The sequence below is a fragment of the Schistocerca americana genome, chromosome 6 (genome assembly GCF_021461395.2).
Source record: "Schistocerca americana isolate TAMUIC-IGC-003095 chromosome 6, iqSchAmer2.1, whole genome shotgun sequence".
Classification (NCBI taxonomy): Eukaryota; Metazoa; Arthropoda; class Insecta; order Orthoptera; family Acrididae; genus Schistocerca; species Schistocerca americana.
In genome coordinates, this window is record NC_060124.1 from 539,640,904 (window position 1) to 539,664,715 (window position 23,812).

Below are 23,812 nucleotides of genomic sequence, written 5' to 3' on the forward strand. Positions count from 1 at the left end.
AATGAAATACGGGCATAAGCCTTAGAGGGCAAATATTCCAAACAGAGACTAAAGAATCGACCACAATTTATAGCTCATCGCTTTATTATTACAAACCAAAGCTTTTTTGATAATGAACCCTCACATTTCCTTGATACTTTCTCTGAGACACTGATTAAATAGTATCTTTTATACACGTTTGTGTGCAATCCATTTTCTCTGTCGGCAGGCTGTGGTTCCAGCTTCGAAGAAAAGACGGTTACGAGGCACTGAAGTTGCCAGTTCAGTAAATGTATCCTAACCTGTTAGTATAATCATTGTTTCAGAGGGCTCACTAGGTTTGCTGCTGTGTACTGGGCAAAATGTAAGTAGCGATCAAAAGTTCCAGTTTTTGGGCGCTGCTGCAGGGCATATACAGCGTTGTGCGGTCCTGATGCGGGTGTATAAGCACCGACGTGTAGGCAAGGAATTAGTGTGGCCTTCGTGTCCCCCCCCCCCCCCCCTGCGAGTCCGGGGGTTAGAAAAGGCCCGAGGTATTCCTGCCTGTCGTACGAGGCGACTAAAAGGAGTTTACGTTTCGGCCTTTATGTGATGGTCCCCTGTAGGGTTTGACCTCCGTTCTTCAAAATTTTCCCGCAGAACGAGCCAATTGGGGAAGGGCGCCTTACAAGGTGCATCGTGTCCATCGTGCATTGAGATCTTTAGTCCATTTTCTCGTCATCGCATTGCTGTCCTGCCCATTGTCCATCTCTTGGACGAGGACACCTTCCTGGGTGCGTTTTCCACCATGCACTATGCAGTGTCGATTTCTGCGTCGACGGTGACCATGGACTTCTTTGCACCAGATATCCAGCACGGTAGCTAGTCCGTTGTAGTGGGGTTGCCATGTACCCTGTTGGTAGTAGCCCCCTGACAACACAGGGATCGCTCTACTGATGCCTGCGCCGTTAACTCCCCACGTATGCCAAGGGGTAGATGCTCATCCCCCTGGGGCATCGGGACTCCCCGCAATGTCCATCCTGCCAGTTGGCCTTTGCTGCGGCTGGGTGGCGCCCGTGGGGAGGGCCCCTGGTCGGAGTGGGTGGCATCAGAGCGGATGACACGCGATGAAGCGTGGTCCATCATCTCTTGCTGGTGGTGAAACACCAGCCGCCTCTAAGCGATCACGAGCTCAATTCAACGCACAGAAGCATGACCCCAAATCGTTCCCCTCCCTGGCCACACCATGGGAGGAACGTCAGGCTAAGGATATCAGCGGATCTTATTCGGGCCGGTACCTTGTATCTTCGAGAGCTGATCGGGAATCTTTCATGACGATGAAGCCTCAGTTTTTTTGTTGAGCATATAGAGGACAAGTTCGGGGAGGTGGAGGGCTCCCACATGACAGACGTCCACCTCTTACTGGACTGCCCACTTTTAGCCGCTCTTCGGCGGACTTTTAACTTTCCCAGCTCCCTACCTTTAGTGTTGGGCGACGATGCCTCAGCAGCAGCTTTAGTTTTACGTTTTATGCGTGAGAGTGAGTTTTATCATTTGATCCAAATCTCAGCTTATGTCCTTTGTCCCTGTGCGTCCTCCACCCTAGTGCCTTAAGGGTGGAAGTTTTAATGCGTTGCAGAGTGGCTGGCTTCTCCTCTTTTATTCTCTTGGTTGGCCAGCCACTGTAATCTGCTTTCATGTTTAACTCTCTTGTGTTTCTAGCGTCTCTCTGTTGTTTTCTTGTCCTCTTTTGTTCCTTTTAGTGCTCGTTGCCTTCCCTTCGTTCTTGTGGCTTTTACTTTCATTCCGTTTTGTGTTATATGTTTCGTCCGTTTTATTCTCACACTTGTGGCATTGTTTTATTAGGAACAAGGGACCGCTGACCTTACAGTTTGGTCCCTTCTCCCGCCTTTAAACCAACCAACCAACCATTCGTGTCTTCTGAGGTGCTTTAAGTGTGGATTCAGGAATTATGGCAAAGTTATTACAAAATGCGTCCAAACACGACCAACGTGCTGTTATTGTTCTCTTGGTTGCCGAGGGACAGACACCGGTAGACATCCTTCACAGAATGAAGAATGTGTATGGGGCAGCATGTCTGTCGAAAACCAACTTTGTGGACTCGTGCGCCAAGTTGCGTGCTGCTCGTGATTTGACACAAGACGTCCCCATATCGCAAATGTCGTACCGCACAAGTTACGCCAAGTCAAACGGGAGACACTCGAGCACCCGCACTGTAGTTCTCGTCTCTCCCCAGCTGATATCACGCCTTCCGTCACTTTAAGACAGGCTTTGAAGAGTCGGCGATTGCCTTCGGACGAGGATGTGCAGCAGACACTTAAGGGCTTCTTCGCACACAAGAACACTGTTTTACCAAACTGATATCTTGAGCATGGTGCGTTGTTTGAATGATTGCCTCAAAACTCACGGCGATTTTGCACGATTGGCGTATCGATCCTCAATTCCACGGCCTACGAACTGAAACCTTTTGATCGCCCCTTATAAAAGTGGCCCAGATCGAGTAAATATTTTCTGGGCCAGTTTTATTTTGCCCAGCCTATAAAGGGTGTCCCAGGAGGAACGGTCAAATCAGGGATATGGCTGAAACGACCCCTCGAAGCAAAAAAATCTAGTAAACATGAGCTCTAAGCTGCATACCTTAAGAGCTGTCAGCACTTATTCACCTTCGAAACTGTCAAACAAATATCTTTTACTGCAAGATCTTTGTATTCCATATTTTGAGTGGTGGTAGTATGGACGAAAACAAGACATTGTTTAGAAAACGTGGGCACTAAAATGCGTACTTTAAGAGCTATGAGCACTTGTTCAGTAAAAGACTTCTCACACACCGAAAATAAAGAAATGCTCATAGCTGTTAAGGTATAATACATTTTAGAGGCCATACTTACTGTACTTTTTTCCTTCGAATAAATGTTCCATCATATCCTTGAATAGTCAACATTTCTCTGGGACAGCCTGTATAAAAGTATCTCTCTTGTATTATCGTGTCTCCTATTCTGGCTATGTCCCATCTGTCTATAGATAATCCAAAAATAAAATGTTTACACATCAAATTTTTTGTTAGATCCCCAGGCCACTAGGAACTGAGGGTGTTTCTTGATAATTAAGTTGTCTGGTTTTAATTCTGACGCTTACACGTTACGTTCCCGCTTTCTGGTCGACTGTATACGCTGTTTAATAACAGGATACTTGCACTACACATCGACATCTATTGCGCTTGCAAATGGCCTGTACGATCGAAATTGGCCAATCATGCAACGTATAGTGAACTGAATACCTGAATGAGATTTCACTCTGCAGCGGAGTGTGCGCTGATATGAAACTTCCTGGCACATTAAAACTGTGTGCTGGGCCGAGACTCCAACTCGGGACCTTTGCCTTTCGTGGGCAAGTGCTCTACCAACTGAGCTACCCAAGCACGACTCACGCCCCGTCATCACAGCTTTACTTCTGCCAGTACCTCGTCTCCTACCTTCCAAACTATCCAGAAGAGCATTTTCCCGTGAAAGACAAAGGCCCCGAGTTCGAGTCTCGACCCGGCACACAGTTTTAGTCTGCCAGGAAGTTTCAACTGAATACCTGTCAAAAGAGCCGAGGTGAAAAATTTGAAAATGACCTTTAATAAATATACGGCTCTTCTACCCCACATGAAGAAACTGATTGATGTATACAGTTCTGCTACGATATTAACACTAATTTTAGCTACATTTACTTCACATACATTTGGATACTCGAATAAGGTAAGGGATATACATTTCTACTATGTCATATGTTGCTGAAATCCGATACGTTCACTAATGACTGTGCATGACATATAGTTTTTCCAACTGCACTTATGTTTCCTCTATCTTACATACATACTTTACACGTTGTAATTGTGTTTAAACTAATAATGAAACAATTTTCGTGCCCCACAACTCAATTCATTACTCATCGAACACTTCGTACGAACTCCGATACCATAAGAAACCTAACAAAAACATCGATACTTAGCAATATCAGAACGTCCCTAATAGGCAGGGAATATTTGTTATCTAAAATGTATTGTTGCTATCAAATTATTTTTGGCTTTAGACAGTGCCATGCTATAAAACGATGAACCAATGTTGCGTCCCTCACGAGGTTATGTATGGAGACCACATTCTCTAGTACCGGAACTTGTTTGAGCCAAGTGGTGCTTGTTGATTTGTAGATATTTGCTTCCTTTACGTTTCAAATTTGAATCACTAGTATTAGAACATCGTTCAGTAAATGTATGTCTCTTTTAACGGCCACGACCATGAATTGGGCCATGCTGAAGAGGGTGAAAGTGAAAGAATTCTCGCAGAATAGATAGAAGCAAACAACTAAAAGCTCCATAATGATGCAAACTGGTAGAGCCACGTTCAAGTCGAGAAGATTGGGTACGGAGAGCACACCTGACCTCTGCCTGTCAGCTGCGGGCACTTCTGGCAGTAGCAGTGGAACTATCATCAGAACTGTCCTTTATGGCTTTCCCAGAAGTCAACATCGCGCCATTCTCGTCTTCTTCAGCCTACCTATTCCCGCAGTGCGATACGCTCCTGTCACCCGTGGGAACTTTCAGAAAGCAGATCGGGATACATTCTCAAAAGCATTAGACGAGTCAGCAGAAGAGACTCCTGCACAATGGAACTCGTACGAGGGTTATCATGTCTGCTGCCAACCACAGCGTACGAAGAGGTTGCCATAATGAGCACGTAGCTGGCTGGATCACGGGAGATCAACTAGTTATTTAATAGTTTCAGGGAAGTGAAGGAACAGCTACGAATTTATTCAGTTCCTTGAGTGAACAAAGAAGAGACAAGTGATAAAGAAACCTGGGAGTTCACACATTCGAGTCGTGTATTGGGACTTCACGAGTAAAATTCCTCAGCCATATCATCACCGCGGAAGGAATATTGCCAGACCCAGACAAGATCCAAGCGACAGCAAGATTTGCAATGCAAACGACTCCATAGTTTTTTTGGTGTGTAAAAGAGATCCATTCAGGCGAAGGAACTAGCTACACCAAGATTATGCCAGTTCACCGGGAAGAAGGCACTGTGGGGCTGAGAGGATGTGGAAGGCGAATTCCAGACCCTCAAAACTGCTCTGGATAATGCACCAATTTTGTCACGGCCCAACCTGGCGGAGAAATTTTCCATGGCAACGGACAATTTATACGCTGGCCTGAGCATAGTCATCTTCCAAAAATATCAGCAAGGGAGGAACTTGGTGCATAAGACCGTCGCTTTTGAAAGGCGTGCCCCCAGTAAATCCGAGAGAAACTACTCGGTAATAGAGTTGGAAGCATTGGTGGTCGTGTTTGGCTTCAAAAATTTCTATTCTTCCTGTATGGGAGAACAGCAAGACTATCCACCGATGACAAAGCCTTTGTAGTTCCTACTAACGGCGGAGCTTCGCTATAAGAGACTCACGAGATGGACACTGTTGCTGCAGGAGTATGATTTTACTATTACGCACATATCAGGCGTGGAGAACATCAATTGCGGATGCGCTGTCACGTTCTCCTATGGGATTGGAAAGAAGTAGCGCAAACCCACTTGAAGAACAACACTACAGCGAGCATTATATTTAAAAAAAAGTGGCGTTTGAAAATTACGTGCCCTGAAGGACATCAGCTAGGAACAAAAGAAGGACACAGCCCTGCTTGCTCTGTAGAAAAGATTAAAGAACAGGACGGAAACTAAGCTCAGGCAGTTCTACCTATTGCGGAAGGGAATCTTGTTCTTTCGCAGTGAATGGGTAGGACAGCCCTGGCGTCTTTGCATTACAGATATGCCTGTGAACAAGGTCATCTGGCACACGCACCTTAGCTACGCACATTTTGGAGCCAGGAAATTCTGCCTGAAATTACGCACACCGTGCCACTTTAAAGACATGGACAGATGAATTCGGAAGATTTTGGTGGTGTGTAAAGCCTGTCAGAAATCAAAGCACGATATGGTGACAATGTAGCACCTCTGCATCCCATAATTCCAAACAAACTAAAACACGTCGCTGCAACCGATTTAACAGGCCTCTTGTGCCCACAGGTAGAGGATATAGTTACGTCCTGGTAGTAATGGATCTGACATCAAAGTACGTCATCTTACCCTTCTGAAAAAGGTAACAGCACAGACAGTGTGCAGAGCCTTCTGCAAAGATTTTCTCACTGAGGTCGGTCATGTAGATAGGACTGTCTCCGACAATGCACTCCACTTCCGGTCAGAGAAACGAAATGCTATGTTAAAACACAGGATTAAACCGATATGTGCATCCATACGGCATATCCAAGGATAATTGAAACCTGGGAACCCTTTGCCGTATGTACTGCGCGAAACGACACATCACCTGACATGTTTTCGTATGCGACTTCCAGGATGTGATGGACGAGTTGCCACATGGAGTCACTAAGATAGCACCAGTGACTATTCTCAACAACAGATAACCCAGTGATATTATTCGTGGAGTTGTAGACTTACCCCTGAAAACCTGAGTGCAGCACAAGCAAATTGTCGAACTTGCACTCCTTGCGAGGCGGAAGTGAAACGGAAAGAGATCTGCGACAGAAACGCATGCGTCAGAGAATTCCGCACTGGTCAAAATGTGTTGGTCAGGCGATCCCGTCTGTATAAAAAGCAGAAAAGGATGTGCCACAAATTCTACCCAGTCTACAGTGGACCTGTCCGAAGCCGCAGGTTCGTTAACACTAGCACACTGGAACTCGAAACCTTGAAATCAAGGTTACTGATAACACTGGGCGCGGCAGGAAATGGCGCGCTGAAAATACAACATGGCGGCCGGAAAATGGCTTTCGCAGCGGACCGTGCTTAGTTAGAACTATAGCACGGTCCTCCGAGCTCTAGCGGCAGCCAGGCGAACCTCGTTCAAGGTCACCAGCCTTGCGTAGTTGCTGCGTGTAAATGAACACAGCCATGCAGTATTCACGATATGTCATCTGAAACAATTCATAGAATAGGTGTTTGTAGTAGTTCATATACGTTAGAATCAATTTATACATAATTCTTCAATGGATTAGCAAATTCTAGGTGATTTTGTAGTATGGTCTACGTTATTCATTAGTGAATTTCTGAAGTTGACATGTTTGTTATTGTAATTTATTTGCTCATGGTATTGACAAACGTGGACAAATGAGTAGCGTGGTTGTTACGTCAACGTACCAACGTGTTCACTGCGTGCTTGAAAATCAGTCAGGATTGAATAGAAACTCGTCGTAAGTGACAGCTCTTCGTATTGACCCCTTTCTGTGGGCTGATAACTTCTGCACGTTGACTAAACTGAGTCCAGGGTCCAACTTGCATCTACCTTTGTGACAAATGGTCATTATGTCTTCTGACCACACAGTTGTCCGTTATCATGCTCCAAGGGGTATAAGAAGTCACGAAACGCGACCACATTATGGACATAAAATTCAACTGTATAGTTCTCGTGGTAGTATCTTCCATATAGCCACTATGGCCTATGAGAGTATTTGTCAGTTTTCTGAGGTATCTTATGCACTGCCCAAGAATGTACCTTGCTTTCCGCTGTTTAGCGATAACTAGTTGCGGCCATGCCATTGCGCACGTTTGTCTCGATTTTCGGATTTGTTGTGAGTGGCATTAGCTGCCCACGCTTTAGGTGCGTGGCGACTCTAAGTCTGCTGGGATTCTGGGCCATAGTCAATCATGCGCTGAAGCATTTCACGAGGTCTTTGTGTTTTCCCGGCACCTGTAGCTGTAGACAAGCAGATTGTGAGATATGAGGAAGTACAGTACGAGTCAGGAGGTGAGGAATATCTCAGGTTGAGGAAAAGGTGGGCAGCAGCAAGAAGGGGGCCATTGGTGAGGATATGACCCGACTTACATCAGAAGACTAATTTACCTTCTTGCATTTTATTACAGCGACGATTAAACAAACGGAAATTGAAGAGTAACAAGTAAACGGGACCTAATGACATTTGTAAGTTTCAGATGTACGAATGCAGGAGCAGGTTCACGAGACAGAATATCTATGAGGATAAATGGGATCGGGGTTTCAGACCACTTCAGTACTGGGTGACAACGCGGCCAGAGGTGCCAAGAACAAGAATAGCAATGCGTAGCGTAGTCACAATCTAAGAGTTCAGAGGGCTCAGAGGTAAAGTTGACAGGTGTTGGGTAAAGAAAATAAGTTAAAACTAATTGTCGTGTGAAAAGAGCATGTTGGTTGAAGAGTGGATGTGGTACCAGTCTATCATAAGGTAATGCAGGACAGGAAATGATACTAACGCAAAACTTACACACAGACCAGAAATATTTCACACCATATATTTAAGACAAGTATAAGATGTCATGTTCAGTCTTTGCTGTAACACATACTTCCTCTCTTCATTTTTGTTATTCCGATCACTCAATGAAATATGCACACTCAATGTATTTATTCAAAGATGTTATTTTTGGGTTGTTATTTCATTCTTAAGAAATGGCGTATGTAGAACTTTGTAAAACATTAGCAGAGGCACGCCGCTGCCATAAATCCAGCCTGCCCTGGGTGTCTGAACGGAGATGGCCCTCTAGACAAGGGCAGCCCACCATTGATGCCAGGTCACTTCCTCGACAGCCTTGCAGATGGGCCGGCCGCAGAGCAAATGACAGCCGACAGCAACCACCCACTGACTGGCTGTGAAAGGGACCGCCTGACTGAGAGCTCTTCCCCGCCATCACGATACGGTTTGAAGGTCTCGCAGACAAGCTGACGCCACTACAAGGCCCTGAGGAATTCATCAGGCGCACACAACCCCTCTGCAGACAGCGTGCGGAACCAGGTGACCACGATCCAGATCAGTTGCTCCTGCAGTGGTGTACGGAGACGCAGATGGGTGCCGGTGGCATTGAAGACATCACAAGTTACACACTGGCACAGTGGGAGAGAAAGAAAACCTCACTAGGAGACGGGCTGCACACCAAATGCAATGCTGCGTCACCACCTAATCCAAGGGAAGACAGCACTATTTCAGCTATTGGATCGAGAGGCAAGACAGGGGTAGAGACGTCTCTACCTGAGTTGGAGATGTTGACATCCCACCAGATGTCATGCCTGTTGCACCCGACACTACGTCAGACTGCCAGTTGTTGCCAGGTCGAGATGATGCACACAGCCTGGCAGCCCCACTGATGCTGCCATGGACTGGATGGGGAACCAGAGCCATCCACTACTGCTGCTGCATCAAGCACTGAGTGAAGGGCGACCCTCACTCTGGCGCGACCTTAGTGCACCTCCATGTTTCAACCAGTCCAGAGACCATTTGTGTGGGTTTAGTACCATCTTGCTCGTGCACCCATGGTCTAGGGGCAGCGTCTTTGATTCACTAAATGTCCCAGGATCGAAATCCGACACCGCATGAATTCTGATTAATAATCAGCATTGGCAACCGAAGACTTCCGCCATAAGAAGTCACCCTCATTCCGCCTCAGTCTAAGAGGAGGACAGAAGAGTGGACAGGTTTAGGGCAATCTCTTGTCCTTGGGGCGCAAGAATGAGCAATGATCAATGGCATGACGATGCAGAAGGCAATAGAAACCACTGCTTTAAGCACACACAAAGTGTACTCAGAAGACGTTTGGCCTATAATTGAAAAAATATCATGATGATCTCTCCATTGGCAAAAGACTCTGGAACAATCCCCCATTCGGATCTCCAGTAGAGGAACACCAAGGGGAAGGTGACCATGAGAAACACTGAACAACCAACGGAAGGATAACGTTCTATGAGGTGGTGTGTAGAATTGAGGAAGCTTGAACTTGGTAGAGAAGCTAGAAAATTTGAAAAAGGAAATGCAATGGCTCAGTCTATGTATAGCAGGGGTCAGTGAAGTGAAATGGAAAGAAGACAAGAACTTCTGATCAGATGGATATAGGGTAATATCAAAAACAGCAGAAATTGGTATAACAGGACTAGGATTCGTAACGAACAGAAAGGTAGGGCAGAGAGTGTGCTACTGTGACCAGTTCAGTGATAGGGTTGTCACTATCACAATCGACAGCAAGCCAAAACCGACAACGATAGTTCAGGTATACAAGCCGACCTCACAAGCTGAAGATGAAGAGATGCAGGAAGTATACGACGATGTTGGAGAGGTAATGCAGCTCGTAAAGGGAGACGAAAATCTAATTGTTATGGGGGACTGGAATGCAGTTGTAGCAGGAGGAGAAGAAGAAAAGATTACAGGAAAGATTGGGCTTGGGACAAGGAATGAGACAGGAGAAAGGCAGAGTTCTGTATTTTCAGCTAGTAATAGCAATACTCTTTTCAATTATCAAAAGACAAGGAGGTATACTTGGAAAAGGCCGACTGGTACGGGAAGATTTCAGTTAGATTTCAACGTGGTCAGACAGAGCTTACAAAATCAGATACTGGGTTATAAAGGATATGCAGGAGCAGATATAGTCTTAGATAACAATATAGTAGTGATGAAGCGTACGCTGAAGTTTAAGAGATTAGTCAGGAAGAGTCAATGCGCAAAGAAATGGGATGCGGAAATTCTAAGGAATCACGATACGCGATTGAAGTTCGCAAAGGCTATAGATACAGCAATGAGAAATAGCTCAGTAGGCAGTATAGTTGGACACCTCTGAAAAGGACAACCACAGAAGTATGAGAGGAAAATATAGATACAAAGAATGTAACTGCGAGGAAACCATGTGTAAGAAAAGAAATACTTCAGTTGATGGATGAAACAAGGAAGTACAAAAATGTTTAGGGAAATCCAGAAATCAAAGTCGCTGACGATTGAAATAAATAAGAAGTGCAGGGAAGCTAAGAAGAAATGGCTGTATGAAAATGTGATGAAATCCAAAATGAAATGATTCTCGGAAGGATTCACTCAGCATATAGGAAAGTCAAAATGACATTCCGTGTAATTAAAAGCAAGGGTGGTAACATTAAAAGCGCAAAGGGAATTCCGCTGTTAAATGCAGAGGAGATGGCAGATAGGTGGAAAGAATACATTGAAGGCCTCTATGAGGAGGAAGATGTTTCTGATGTGGTAGAAGAAGAAACAGGAGTGGATTTAGAAGCGATAGGGCATCCAATATCAGAAACAGAATTTAAGAGAGCTTTGGAGGACTAAAGAACAAATAAGGCAGAAGGGATAGATAACATTCCATCAGAATTTCTAAAATCATTGGGGGAAGTGGCAACAAAACAACTATTCACGTCGGTGTGTACACTATATGATTCTGGCGACATAGCATCTGACTTTTGGAAAAATATCATCTACTCAATTCCGAGGACTGCAAGAGTTGACAAGTGCGAGAATTATCGCACAATCAGCTTAACAGCTCATGCATCCAAGTTGCTTACAAGAATAATATACAGAAGAATGGGAAAGGAAATTGAGAATCTGTTAGATGACGATCAGTTTGGCTTTAGGAAGGATAAAGGAACCAGAGAAGCAATTCTGACATTTACCCCTGCCGCCGTTGGATAAGCAGCTGCAGCAACAAGTCGTATACTCCTAGCTCACTCATTTGTTACATAGTTTAATTCTTAATTTCTTTGCGTGTTTTTGGTACTTGCATTGTTTAATTCATAAATTTAGGGCGTATTATAGTATTTGAGAGTTGTAGCACCGCGTTTTAGTACCTGAATAGTGTAAAATCGCGTAGTCTCCTTCCGCCGCCGAGCAGTGCGTCAGCAGTGCGCAAATAGCAGCATTACTGCATTTACTAGGCAATCTTGAATTTTAATAACCGTTTAAATTTTGTCGATTTGTTTGCGCTCTCTGTAGATTAGTTCAGACGTTCTTTGCACAACAGTTTTTAGCATGGATAGGGACTGAAACTGCTGTGTTCGGATGCAGGCTGAGTTGGCATCCCTTCGCTCCTAGCTTTGGGCAGTGTTGGCTTCGGTCACAGAGCTTGAGGCTGTTGCCAATGGGCATCACTGTGGGGGTCCAGATGGGGGATTGTCGGGGACGGCCAGCTCGTCCCACGCATCCCCCGATCGGACTACGACTGTGGTGGGCCGGTATACTGCCCGCATTGAGTCTGATCCCTCACCTGTGTTAGAGTGGGAGGTCGTCTCAAGGTGTGGCAGGGGGCGAAAGACATTCCGGAGTGCTGAACGGAAGGCCTCTCCAGTTTGTCTGTCGAACCGGTTTCAGGCTCTGTCTCAGGCTGATAGTGATCTTCGGCCTGACATGGCTGCTTGTCCTGTTCCAGAGGTTGCCCCTCAGTCTGCAAGATCCGGGCGGTCGCAGAGGGTGGGCTTACTGGTAGTTGGGAGCTCCAACGTCAGGCGCGTAATGGGGTCCCTTAGGGAAATGGCAGCAAGAGAGGGGAAGAAAACCAATGCGCACTCTGTGTGCATACCGGGGGGAGTCATTCCAGATGTGGAAAGGGTCCTTCCGGATGCCATGAAGGGTACAGGGTGCACCCATCTGCAGGTGGTAGCTCATGTCGGCACCAATGATGTGTGCCGCTATGGATCGGAGGAAATCCTCTCTGCCTTCCGGCGGCTATCTGATTTGGTGAAGACTGCCAGTCTCGCTAGCGGGATGAAAGCAGAGCTCACCATCTGCAGCATCGTCGACAGGACTGACTACGGACCTTTCGTACAGAGCCGAGTGGAGGGTCTGAATCAGAGGCTGAGACGGTTCTGCGACCATGTGGGCTGCAGATTCCTCGACTTGCGCCATAGGGTGGTGGGGTTTCGGGTTCCGCTGGATAGGTCAGGAGTCCACTACACGCAACAAGCGGCTACACGGGTAGCAGGGGTTGTGTGGCGTGGGCTGGGCGGTTTTTTAGGTTTGATGGCCTTGGGCAAGTACAGAAAGGGCAACAGCCTCAACGGGTGCGGGGCAAAGTCAGGACATGCGGGGACCAAGCAGCAATCGGTATTGTAATTGTCAACTGTCGAAGCTGCGTTGGTAAAGTACCGGAACTTCAAGCGCTGATAGAAAGCACCGAAGCTGAAATCGTTATAGGTACAGAAAGCTGGCTGAAGCCAGAGATAAATTCTGCCGAAATTTTTACAAAGGTACAGACGGTGTTTAGAAAGGATAGATTGCGTGTAACCGGTGGTGGAGTGTTCGTCGCTGTTAGTAGTAGTTTATCCTGTAGTGAAGTAGAAGTGGATAGTTCCTGTGAATTATTATGGGTGGAGGTTACACTCAACAACCGAGCTAGGTTAATAATTGGCTTCTTTTACCGACCTCCCGACTCAGCAGCATTAGTGGCAGAACAACTGTGAGAAAATTTGGAATTCATTTCACATAAATTTTCTCAGAATGTTATAGTCTTAGGTGGAGATTTCAATTTACCAGATATAGACTGGGACACTCAGGTGTTTAGGACGGGTGGTAGGGACAGAGCATCGAGTGACATTATACTGAGTGCACTATCCGAAAATTACCTCGAGCAATTAAACAGAGAACCGACTCGTGGAGATAACATCTTGGACCTACTGATAACAAACAGACCCGAACTTTTCGACTCTGTATGTGCAGAACAGGGAATCAGTGATCATAAGGCCGTTGCAGCATCCCTGAATATGGAAGTTAATAGGAATATAAAAAAAGGGAGGAAGGTTTATCTGTTTAGCAAGAGTAATAGAAGGCAGATTTCAGACTACCTAACAGATCAAAACGAAAATTTCTGTTCCGACACTGACAATGTTCAGTGTTTATGGAAAAAGTTCAAGGCAATCGTAAAATGCGTTTTAGACAGGTACGTGCTGAGTAAAACTGTGAGGGACGGGAAAAACCCACCGTGGTACAACAACAAAGTTAGGAAACTACTGCGAAAGCAAAGAGAGCTTCACTCAAAGTTTAAACGCAGCAAAAACCTCTCAGACAAACAGAAGCTAAACGATGTCAAAGTTAGCGTAAGGAGGGCTATGCATGAAGTGTTCAGTGAATTCGAAAGTAAAATTCTATGTACCGACTTGATAGAAAATCCTAAGAAGTTCTGGTCTTACGTTAAATCAGTAAGTGGCTCGAAACAGCATATCCAGACACTCCGGGATGATGATGGCATTGAAACAGAGGATGACACGCGCAAAGCTGAAATACTAAACACCTTTTTCCAAAGCTGTTTCACAGGGGAAGACCGCACTGCAGTTCCTTCTCTAAATCCTCGCACAAACGAACAAATGGCTGACATCGACATAAGTGTCCAAGGAATGGAAAAGCAACTGGAATCACTCAACAGAGGAAAGTCCACTGGACCTGACGGGATACCAGTTCCATTCTACACAGCGTACGCAAAAGAACTTGCCCCCCTTCTAACAGCCGTGTACCGCAAGTCTCTAGAGGAACGGAGGGTTCCAAATGATTGGAAAAGAGCACAGGTAGTCCCAGTCTTCAAGAAGGGTCGTCGAGCAGATGCGCAAAACTATAGACCTATATCTCTGACGTCGATCTGTTGTAGAATTTTAGAACATGTTTTTGCTCGAGTATCATGTCGTTTTTGGAAACCCAGAATCTACTATGTAGGAATCAACATGGATTCTGGAAACAGCGATCGTGTGAGACCCAAATCGCTTTATTTGTTCATGAGACCCAGAAAATATTAGATACAGGCTCCCAGGTAGATACTATTTTTCTTGACTTCCGGAAGGCGTTCGATACAGTTCCGCACTGTCGCCTGATATACAAAGTAAGAGCCTACGGAATATCAGACCAGCTGTGTGGCTGGATTGAAGAGTTTTTAGCAAACAGAACACAGCATGTTGTTATCAATGGAGAGACGTCTACAGACGTTAAAGTAATCTCTGGAGTGCCACAGGGGAGTGTTATGGGACCATTGCTTTTCACAATATATATAAATGACCTAGTAGATAGTGTCGGAAGTTCCATGCGGCTTTTAGCGCATGATGCTGTAGTACTCAGAGAAGTTGCAGCATTAGAAAATTGTAGCGAAATGCAGGAAGATCTGCAGCGCATAGGCACTTGGTGCAGGGAGTGGCAACTGACCCTTAACATAGACAAATGTAATGTATTGCGAATACATAGGAAGATGGATCCTTTATTTTATGATTATATGATAGCGGAACAATCACTAGTAGCAGTTACTTCTGTAAAATATCTGGGAGTATGCGTGCGGAACGATTTGAAGTGGAATGATCATATAAAACTAATTGTTGGTAAGGCGGGTACCAGGTTGAGATTCATTGGGAGAGTGCTTAGAAAATGTAGTCCATCAACAAAGGAGGTGGCTTACAAAACATTCGTTCGATCTATACTTGAGTATTGCTCATCAGTGTTGGATCCGTACCAGATCGGGTTGACGGAGGAGGTAGAGAAGATCCAAAGAAGAGCGGCGCGTTTCGTCACAGGGTTCCTTGGTAACCGTGATAGCATTACGGAGATATTTAATAAACTCAAGTGGCAGATTCTGCAAGAGAGGCGCTCTGCATTGGGGTGTAGCTGGCTCGCCAGGTTTCGAGAGGGTGCGTTTCTGGATGAGGTATCGAATATATTGCTTCCCCCTACTTATACCTCCCGATGAGATCACGAATGTAAAATTAGAGAGATTAGAGCGCGCACGGAGGCTTTCAGACAGTCGTTCTTCCCGCGAACCATACGCGACTGGAACAGCAAAGGGAGGTAATGACAGTGGTACGTAAAGTGCCCTCCGCCACACACCGTTGGGTGGCTTGCGGAGTATAAATGTAGATGTAGAATGGACGCAAGATTAAAGAAAAATCAAGACACGTTCTTAGGAGAAAAGCGTTCGACAATGTTAAACGGTGCAAGTTGTTCGAAATTCCGAGAAAAATAGGGGTAAGCAATAAATGGTTCAAATGGCTCTGAGCACTATGGGACTCAACTGCTGAGGTCATTAGTCCCCTAGAACTTAGAACTAGTTAAACCTAACTAACCTAAGGACATCACACACATCCATGCCCGAGGCAGGATTCGAACCTGCGACCGTAGCGGACTCGCGGCTCCAGCCGGCAGCGCCAGAACCGCGCGGCCACTTCGGCCGGCAGGGTAAGCAATAGGGAGAGACGGGTAATGTACAATATACAACAGGGAACAATAGGATTGGAAGACCATGCATAAAGTGCTCGTATTAAATAGGGTGTAAGACAATGATGTAATCTTTCGCCCCTACTGTTCAATCTATACATCGAGGAAGCAATGTCAGGAATAAAAGAAAGGTTTTAGAGTAGGATTAAAATTCAAGGTGAAAGGATATCAGTGATACGATTCGCTGATGACGTTGTTATCCTGAGTGAAAGTGAAGAAGAATTACTTTATCTGCTGAATGGAATGACGTCTTGTAAGGTGGCTATAATTTCGCACCTTACAAGCACTCATCTACATACTTTGCCGTGATTTACAACCAGAATTACGTATCATTTCATAGGTTGTACATCGTATATATGAATATTTAAAGAAAACTGACATTGTCACGTACATCTTGTAAATAGTTGCTAATGGTTATTCCATGAAAGGTGATGAGTGTCTTTATTATCAAAATGGAGTAATGAATGCTTGCCTATACTAGCAGAGGTAGGAACGCCAGTGGAAACGAAACGGGAGGCGTAACTCAGGCCCTGGGTGGAAAAGACCGCACAGGTGTGTTGGTCCTGCTTCACTCAGGAAGTAGCCAAGACTGATGCTCGGGGCACCTGAGTGCTGAAGCACAATAAAGCGGCGGCTGGCTAGTATTGTAGTGGGGCCAAAAGGGTAACCAGATAATACTTCGAAATCTCTGAAAAACTTTGATCCAGCAGAGAGAAACAAGGAAGCGTTACCTCGGAAGTCATGCAGGCTGGGTTATTTCCGAGGATTTTTACTCTGAGAAGCGTACCATTGTATGAATTCCTAATTAACGAGAATAGGCATTTATTTGCAAACTTTCCATGCTGGACAATAAAAGACTAAAATATGGTTGGTCGGCGTTCGGAAGAATCTGTAGAGAGGGAGAATATTCCGGGGTTTCAAGAATATGATTCGCCTTCTGCTTTTATGAGGGAGGGGAGCCGAGCTTTGCTGGGAGGCCAGCGGTGGAGAGAAAGGCATCTTCCGTTTTGAGCACCCGTGTTTGACAGTCGCTCAGTATCAGCTTTGTTGCTGCAGATGGACTTGCTGTCTCTGCTTTCAGGAGATTTTATAGTTAGACTGGTTAGGCATTGCACTGTTGAGAGCCCGCATCTCGTGGTCGTGCGGTAGCGTTCTCGCTTCCCACGCCCGGGTTCCCGGGTTCGATTCCCGGCGGGGTCAGGGATTTTCTCTGCCTCGTGATGGCTGGGTGTTGTGTGATGTCCTTAGGTTAGTTAGGTTTAAGTAGTTCTAAGTTCTAGGGGACTGATGACCATAGATGTTAAGTCCCATAGTGCTCAGAGCCATTTTTTGCACTGTTGAGAAATTATACGATTCTGGGCTTCGCCTCCGGGTAGGGAGTCATCTTTGAGTACGCAGCATTCAGTAATAAATTAAGGGCACTTCTTCTGCCTATAGTAACATTGGGATGTTATCTGAACTCCGTCCTCGTGGCTGGGAGTTTGCGTTTCTCGTCTGTAGAACACAGAGAGAAGAAGACAGTATTACGCAGGAGAGCTTCTGTAAATGTTGGAAGGTAGGAGACGAAATACTGGCAGAAGTAAAGCTGTGAGGACCGGGCGTGAGTCGTGCTTGGGTTGCTCAGATGGTAGAGCACTTGCCCGCGAAAGGCAAAGGTCCCGAGTTCGAGTCTCGGTCGGGCACACAGTTTTAATCTGCCAGGAAGTTTCATATCAGCGCACACTCCGCTGCAGAGTGAAAATCTCATTCTGGAAGACAGTATTAGATTATACTAGTCATAGGACTGTCTTCTGCCGTCCTAGTGTTTGAATGAGTTTTCTATATTTCGTTGCTGGAGTGCTTCCGTACGGTAACCATCACTCCGTCGCACCGAACGCAGTAGATATGGTGATATTGCTAACTGCTTCGGCTCTTAGGGGTATAAAGCTAAACAGCTGTGATCACGTAAATTTTCTTTCCACTGAGGTTACACACCACTGTCGATCATCTTTCAAAGTAGTATCTTCTAGTGCTTGGTACGTAGATGGTGTCAGTCGTCTCGCGTTATTTATATTAGATGGCGTAGCCATAAAAGGGGGCATATTTGGGCAACTGATCAATCATATTAGTTAGGAAATTCATTTTTATCTCTTTATGTCCATTGGACATTGATATATAAACATTTGTAATACATAAAGGGGTTTTAATCTACAATAAATGTATAAGCAGAAACAATATTTATCATTTTGTAGTTATTAGTTCCCTTAACCATTCATTTATGTTTATGTTGTAATCCATACGTTAAAGAACAAGAAGGAGGAGATAATATCACCCTTAAGAGATCCTAAGATCTGCTTCAGGGGGAACTCAGACAGGGGCAAATCTTCATTTTTGCCTTCGGTATTATCCGTTGCGCATATTCATTTTACACCCCCCTGGAGTAGCATCTTGGAGTCTAATGAGTTCAGAATACGGACTGAGAGTAAATCGAAGAAAGGCGAAAGTAATGAGCGGTGGCAGAAATGAGAACAGAGAGAAACATAACGTCAGGATTGCTGGTCACGAGGTAGATGAAGTTAAGGAATTCTACTACCTAAGCAGCAAAATAACGAATGACGGACCGAGAAAGGTGGACATCACCCCCCCCTCCCCCCCCCCCTCACCCCACTCCAAAGCAGACTACCACTGGCAAAAAGGGCATTCCTCGCCAAGAGAGGTCTAGTAGCATCTAATATATGCCTTAATTTGAGGAAGAAATTTCTGAGAGTGTACATCTTGAGTACAGCATTGCATGGTATTGAAACATGGACTGTGGGAAAATCGTAACAGAAGAGAATCGAAGCATTTGAGATGTGGTGCTACAGAAGAATGTTGAAAATTAGGTGGACTGATAAAGTAAGGAAAGAGGAAGTTCTACGCATAATCTGAGAGGAAAGGAATATGTGTAAAACACTGACAAGGAAACGGGAAAGGATGATACGACATCGGTTAAGACGTCAGAGACTGACTTCCATGGAGCTGTAGACGGCAAAAACTGTAGAGGAAGACAGAGATTGGAATACATCCAACAAATAATTGAGGACGTAGGTTGCAAGTGATACTCTGAGATGAAGAGGTTTGCACAGGAGGGGAATTTGTGGTGGGCCGCATCGAACCAATCAGAAGACTGATGACTCAAAAAAAAGTGCCATGTTTTACCCATGTGTCGTTATAAATGTAACATGTTTCCCCAAGGATGCTTGAGGAGGGAGGGATAGGATGGTTCAGGTTTTAGAAATTCATGTAATCGAGTATAGTTTCTTGTGAAAGTAATTTTTTACAGCTAATCTAGTGTAGATAAATTGCCAAGCGCTAATGTTAACTTAATGAGAGTGATTTTTAAAGGTCTTAAAATATTACACTGTCCTAGGAAATAAGCACAACAGATGACACACGTTACTTATTTGTTTAGATTTTGAGAACGAGTGTGTTTCATATGATATTATTGTCAGTTAATGTATAAAGGATTACTCAAACCTTGTGTATGACTGAGCAGGAGTAAATTACTGAGGCAGAGAATGGTGCAAAATCCACGGAATTGTAATGTGGTTAGGGACTTTAGTCCTCTCTGACCTCAGAAGTTGTGTGAGTAAAAAACAGAAAATACTGCTGGAAAGCCGTTTAACCCCTTAATAATTGTCTGTCTGAAGGTTGGGATGTAGCAACGACCCTTGGGTCCACATGCATCATACTACACGCCATCAATGTTCACCTATACTTCTTGAAGGCACGTAGCTTTGGGTCTGTGAGTAACCCCTGACGTGAATGAGGTCAAATCCGGATGCTTTCTTTTCCATATGTGGTCTTGGTTGGCATAATTGTTCTCGACACTCATGTCATCATTGTGAGATATCAATACTATTAGATACTCTGTTCCTTGTCACACTACGGCATTTTGAAGTGTAACACTACACATGCGGAAATCAACAGTCTCACTATTTGTTCTCAGCTGCTCCAACGTAGTATAACTGCTGTGTACAACAAATCTATCAAGGTCTATTCAGTGTTAGTTTCAAATTGCATTATCCATATTTTGAGCCAGAGTAAATCAATCAGACAAACCGTAGTTCTTGCCAACTAGCCGCCTCCTAGGCAACAACTGATTGTTGCGTATTTGTGCTGCCATCAGTTGACGTTCCATTTTGTCACCACGCTTAACATACGTTTTTTGACCTACATTGTAATCAATAAACTTGGGATCATAACTGTTATAAAAGATCAATCCCGTGATGATAAATTAATCACCCATCAACACTTGACTAAAATAACGACACGGCGACCGTTTAGTTTCAACATCGACGTTCATTTAGATTCTGATAAATATGATAAGGTCTGATGCAAGCTATCAGCAACCAAAACAGCCAAAGGGCAAAATCAGTTCCCAGACCCGTCGGGCAGGTAGTCAAATGGAATGTTTAATAGTTAAAGTGACTGCTATCAGGGCGTAAACTCGTAGTCGCCTGTCGCCTTCCAAAATATACCGCTAGTCCAATGTAGTCTTGCAACATCAGCGCTAAATACCGCCGCACTGTCCAAACGGATACGTTCGCCATATGTCCCACATTGATTTCTCCGGCTATTTCACACAGTGTTGCTTGTCTGTTAACACTCACGGCTCTACGCAAACGCCGCTGCTCTCGGCCGTTACGTCAAGGCCGTCGGCCACTGCATTTCCCGTGGTGAGAGGTAATGCTTGAAATGTGGTATCCTCGGCGCTGTCTCGACGCTGTGCATCTAGGAATATTGAATTCCTCAACCATTTCCTAATTGGAATGTCTAACTCCAACTACAGTTTCGCGTTCAGAGTCTCTTAATTCCCGTCACATGAATCAGCTGAGTTCAAATTTGAGCTCCGTCAATGCACTGCCCTTGCCTTGTGTACACGATACTACCACCAACTGTATATCTGCATTGGCTTCCTGTGACTTTTGTCACAAGTGTTTAAAAAACTTAAAAATTAACAGGTTCTACTATATTTCTGTATTCGCCTCCGTAGCTGAGTGATCAGCACTGTGGAATGCCATGCGAGAGGCCCTGCTTTGACTCCCGGCCAGATTGAAGATTGTCTCTGCTCAGGAACCGGGTTTTGTGTTGTGTTCATCATCATTTCATCGCCATCGAAGACGCAAGACGCCGATGTGGTGCTCGAGCAGAGTGGTCTACGCGACGGGAGGCTGCAGCCACACACTCATTTAATATTTCATGTGTTACGGAAGAAAATCCACCAATGGTGACTTGCATTCGCCGAAACTAGTTTGGGGAGAACAATCAGAGTCTACATCAGTGCTGTCCGATGAATTCCATATTTCTGGAGAATTCATGAAAGCTTACTTACAGAGAAAAAAGTCTATTCTAGCAACAATAAAGACTATATTCTCAATCCTGAAGAGTTTGGCATGACCCTGTACACTTGATGACGACTTGGTTGCGACACGCCTAGATAACCATGAACATTAGCACACTACATGTTCCGGGGTATAAATAGATCAGATGACATTGGTAACGACTTGTGGCAACCAGTTCTCTAACGCTGAGGCGTGCCGCACACGCTCGCCTTCACACGCTCACAGAATCGTTACTTTCTGGAGTTCGCGCGTAATATTTTCGGGAGTAATTCTTCAATGTACAGTGAAGCACCAAAGAAACTGGTATGGGCATGCATATTCACGAATAGAGATATATAAACAGGCAGAGCATTACGCTGCTGTCGGTCACACCTTGAGAGGTGGCGTGAGCCCCCTCTCATATATCTGTCTTACTCTGAGTAATTCGATTTTCCTCTCTGATTGCATGCGGTGAAAAGTTGCTATTCCTTCACACGCGGACTTCCCATGCAGCGTCTCTCGTCACCCGGGTGGTCCGGTGACAGGCGGGTTCTGCTGATCTTGGAAACGTAAAGCCAACAGTTGTGAGGGAGTTGAGTGGATGCTTTCCAGACGCGACATTGTCATAAGAGCGGCGGCGACACGCCCACAGGGGCCTGACGGAGCGGCTGGGCTATATTCCGTTACTTCGCAGAAACTTACTGAAAACACTTTCTGGCCGGCTACTAGCGAGGCGTGGGAATGACTTGTGTTCCCAAGCAGTCTTGGCGGGCAAATTCCCGCGTTTTCTGCAAAATAATAACTGTGATTGGCTGGCTCAGGGGATAGCTTTGTGACGTAGCGAAATCGGCGTAGAAATTGGCGCCAGGTATCTCAATTGGTGGAATAGTAGTGCATCGGCAATAGAGTGGAATTTTCCGCCAGTTTTCGAGTTGCTGATTGGAACGTTTAACCACGGCCACTGTCGTGGGGGCGGGAATGTTCTGTGTTCGGCTTGTACAGGTGCTCCTGAGAGGGTCGGCTCTCGCCTTTCCATCGAAGTAGGTTACAATACTGAGCTCTCGCTGCTCTGGACAGCCTGCCTTCTGTTGGCTGTCTAATATACTTTCATTTAATTGTAACTGTTTGACAAAGTTGCTGAAGTTTCGACTTCAACGTAACTTTCAGAGTACAGTTGGCAATTGAGCGTTCTGCGTACAAGCGGCCTATGTTGTCCGTATTGAGCAGTTTTGACTAAAGTTCACTGTATCGGAGCTACTGTGTGACTTCGCTTGTTAAAATCACTCACTGTACCGTCAGTACTTGTGTAGTGAGCTTTCTTCGTCTCCCCCAGAGGCGTATTTGTGTTGCTAGGAAGTCTTTAGTCGGGAACAACCAGACCAGGAGAATTTGTTTTGGGCTATACTCGCGACATTATCATCACCACATTGGGACGTCGAAGCAACCAGCCATGGCCTCCGGTATGCCAGATCGTATCCTTGCAGTTACAAAGACAGCTTGGTTATGTATGTCAGCAGCACCGGCAGATTAGGGAATTTTGCTCTGTGATAATCAGAGCTCAGCAGAGTGCGCCTGTTCCCGTCTTTTCTTACGTGGTTCTGTGTTGGGTGTTCATTGTCTGATTTCTCACTACTGTAGCAGCAATTAATGTTGGGTGTTTCTCTTAAGATTTGAGTTGTAAGAAATTGGCTCCACATACCACTTGGTCATAAACGTCACAAGCTAGTTTATGGAGAATTTCACCTTCACAACATTTATTTGAGTGTCCAATTTGACGCATTGTAAATGTTTCATGTGTTTTGTTTATTATTTTGAGTTTAGTCATAATAAATCAAACTGTTATTTGTACAGAACTTTCATTCTGTGAATCTGTAAAGCAAGCCTTTCATTTCTCACTACGTTAATGAAACTTTCTTATCTAATTATTTTCTATTCAATTAAATTATTACAGGTGTCAAACTCTTTTCTACTCCACTTGCAGGGTCGATTACAGTCAGTTCGCGTTTCTTCTTAATCCATGTGCAACAGCCAAACTTGGAGTTAGAAAAGGGGGGCTTAGATCATCATTTTCATATGAAGATTCTAGAAGAATTTAGTGTTAAATACACTGCTAGCTCCGGCACCTCGCAACCTATATAAGACAAGTGACAGGCGCAGTTGTTAGACCGGTTACTGCTGCTACAACGGCACATTATCAAAATTTAAGTGAATTTCAACGTAATGTTACAGTCGGTGCATGAGAATGGGACACAGCGTGTCCGAGATAGCTATGAAGTGGGGATTATCCCGTACGACCATTTCACTAGTGTATCGCAAATATCATGAACATGGTAAAACATTAAATCTCCAACATCACTGCGGTCGGAAAAAGATCCTGCAAGAACGGGACCAACAACTACTGAAAAGAATAGTCCTGCGATACAGAAGTAGAACCTTTCCGTAAATGGCTGCGGATTTCAATGCTGGGGCATCA

At 45.0% G+C, this 23,812-nt stretch overlaps 1 protein-coding gene across 1 annotated transcript in view; it reads left to right on the plus strand.

The window, feature by feature from the left end:
* LOC124620278 (eukaryotic translation initiation factor 4B2-like) overlaps positions 1–269 on the plus strand; it is a 193,484-nt gene extending 193,215 nt beyond the window's left edge. Inside the window, exon 3 of the mRNA XM_047146946.1 lies at positions 209–269. Coding sequence (XP_047002902.1) covers positions 209–269 — 61 coding nt within the window. The remainder of the gene's footprint in view (positions 1–208) is intronic.
* Positions 270–23,812: the final 23,543 nt, after the last annotated feature.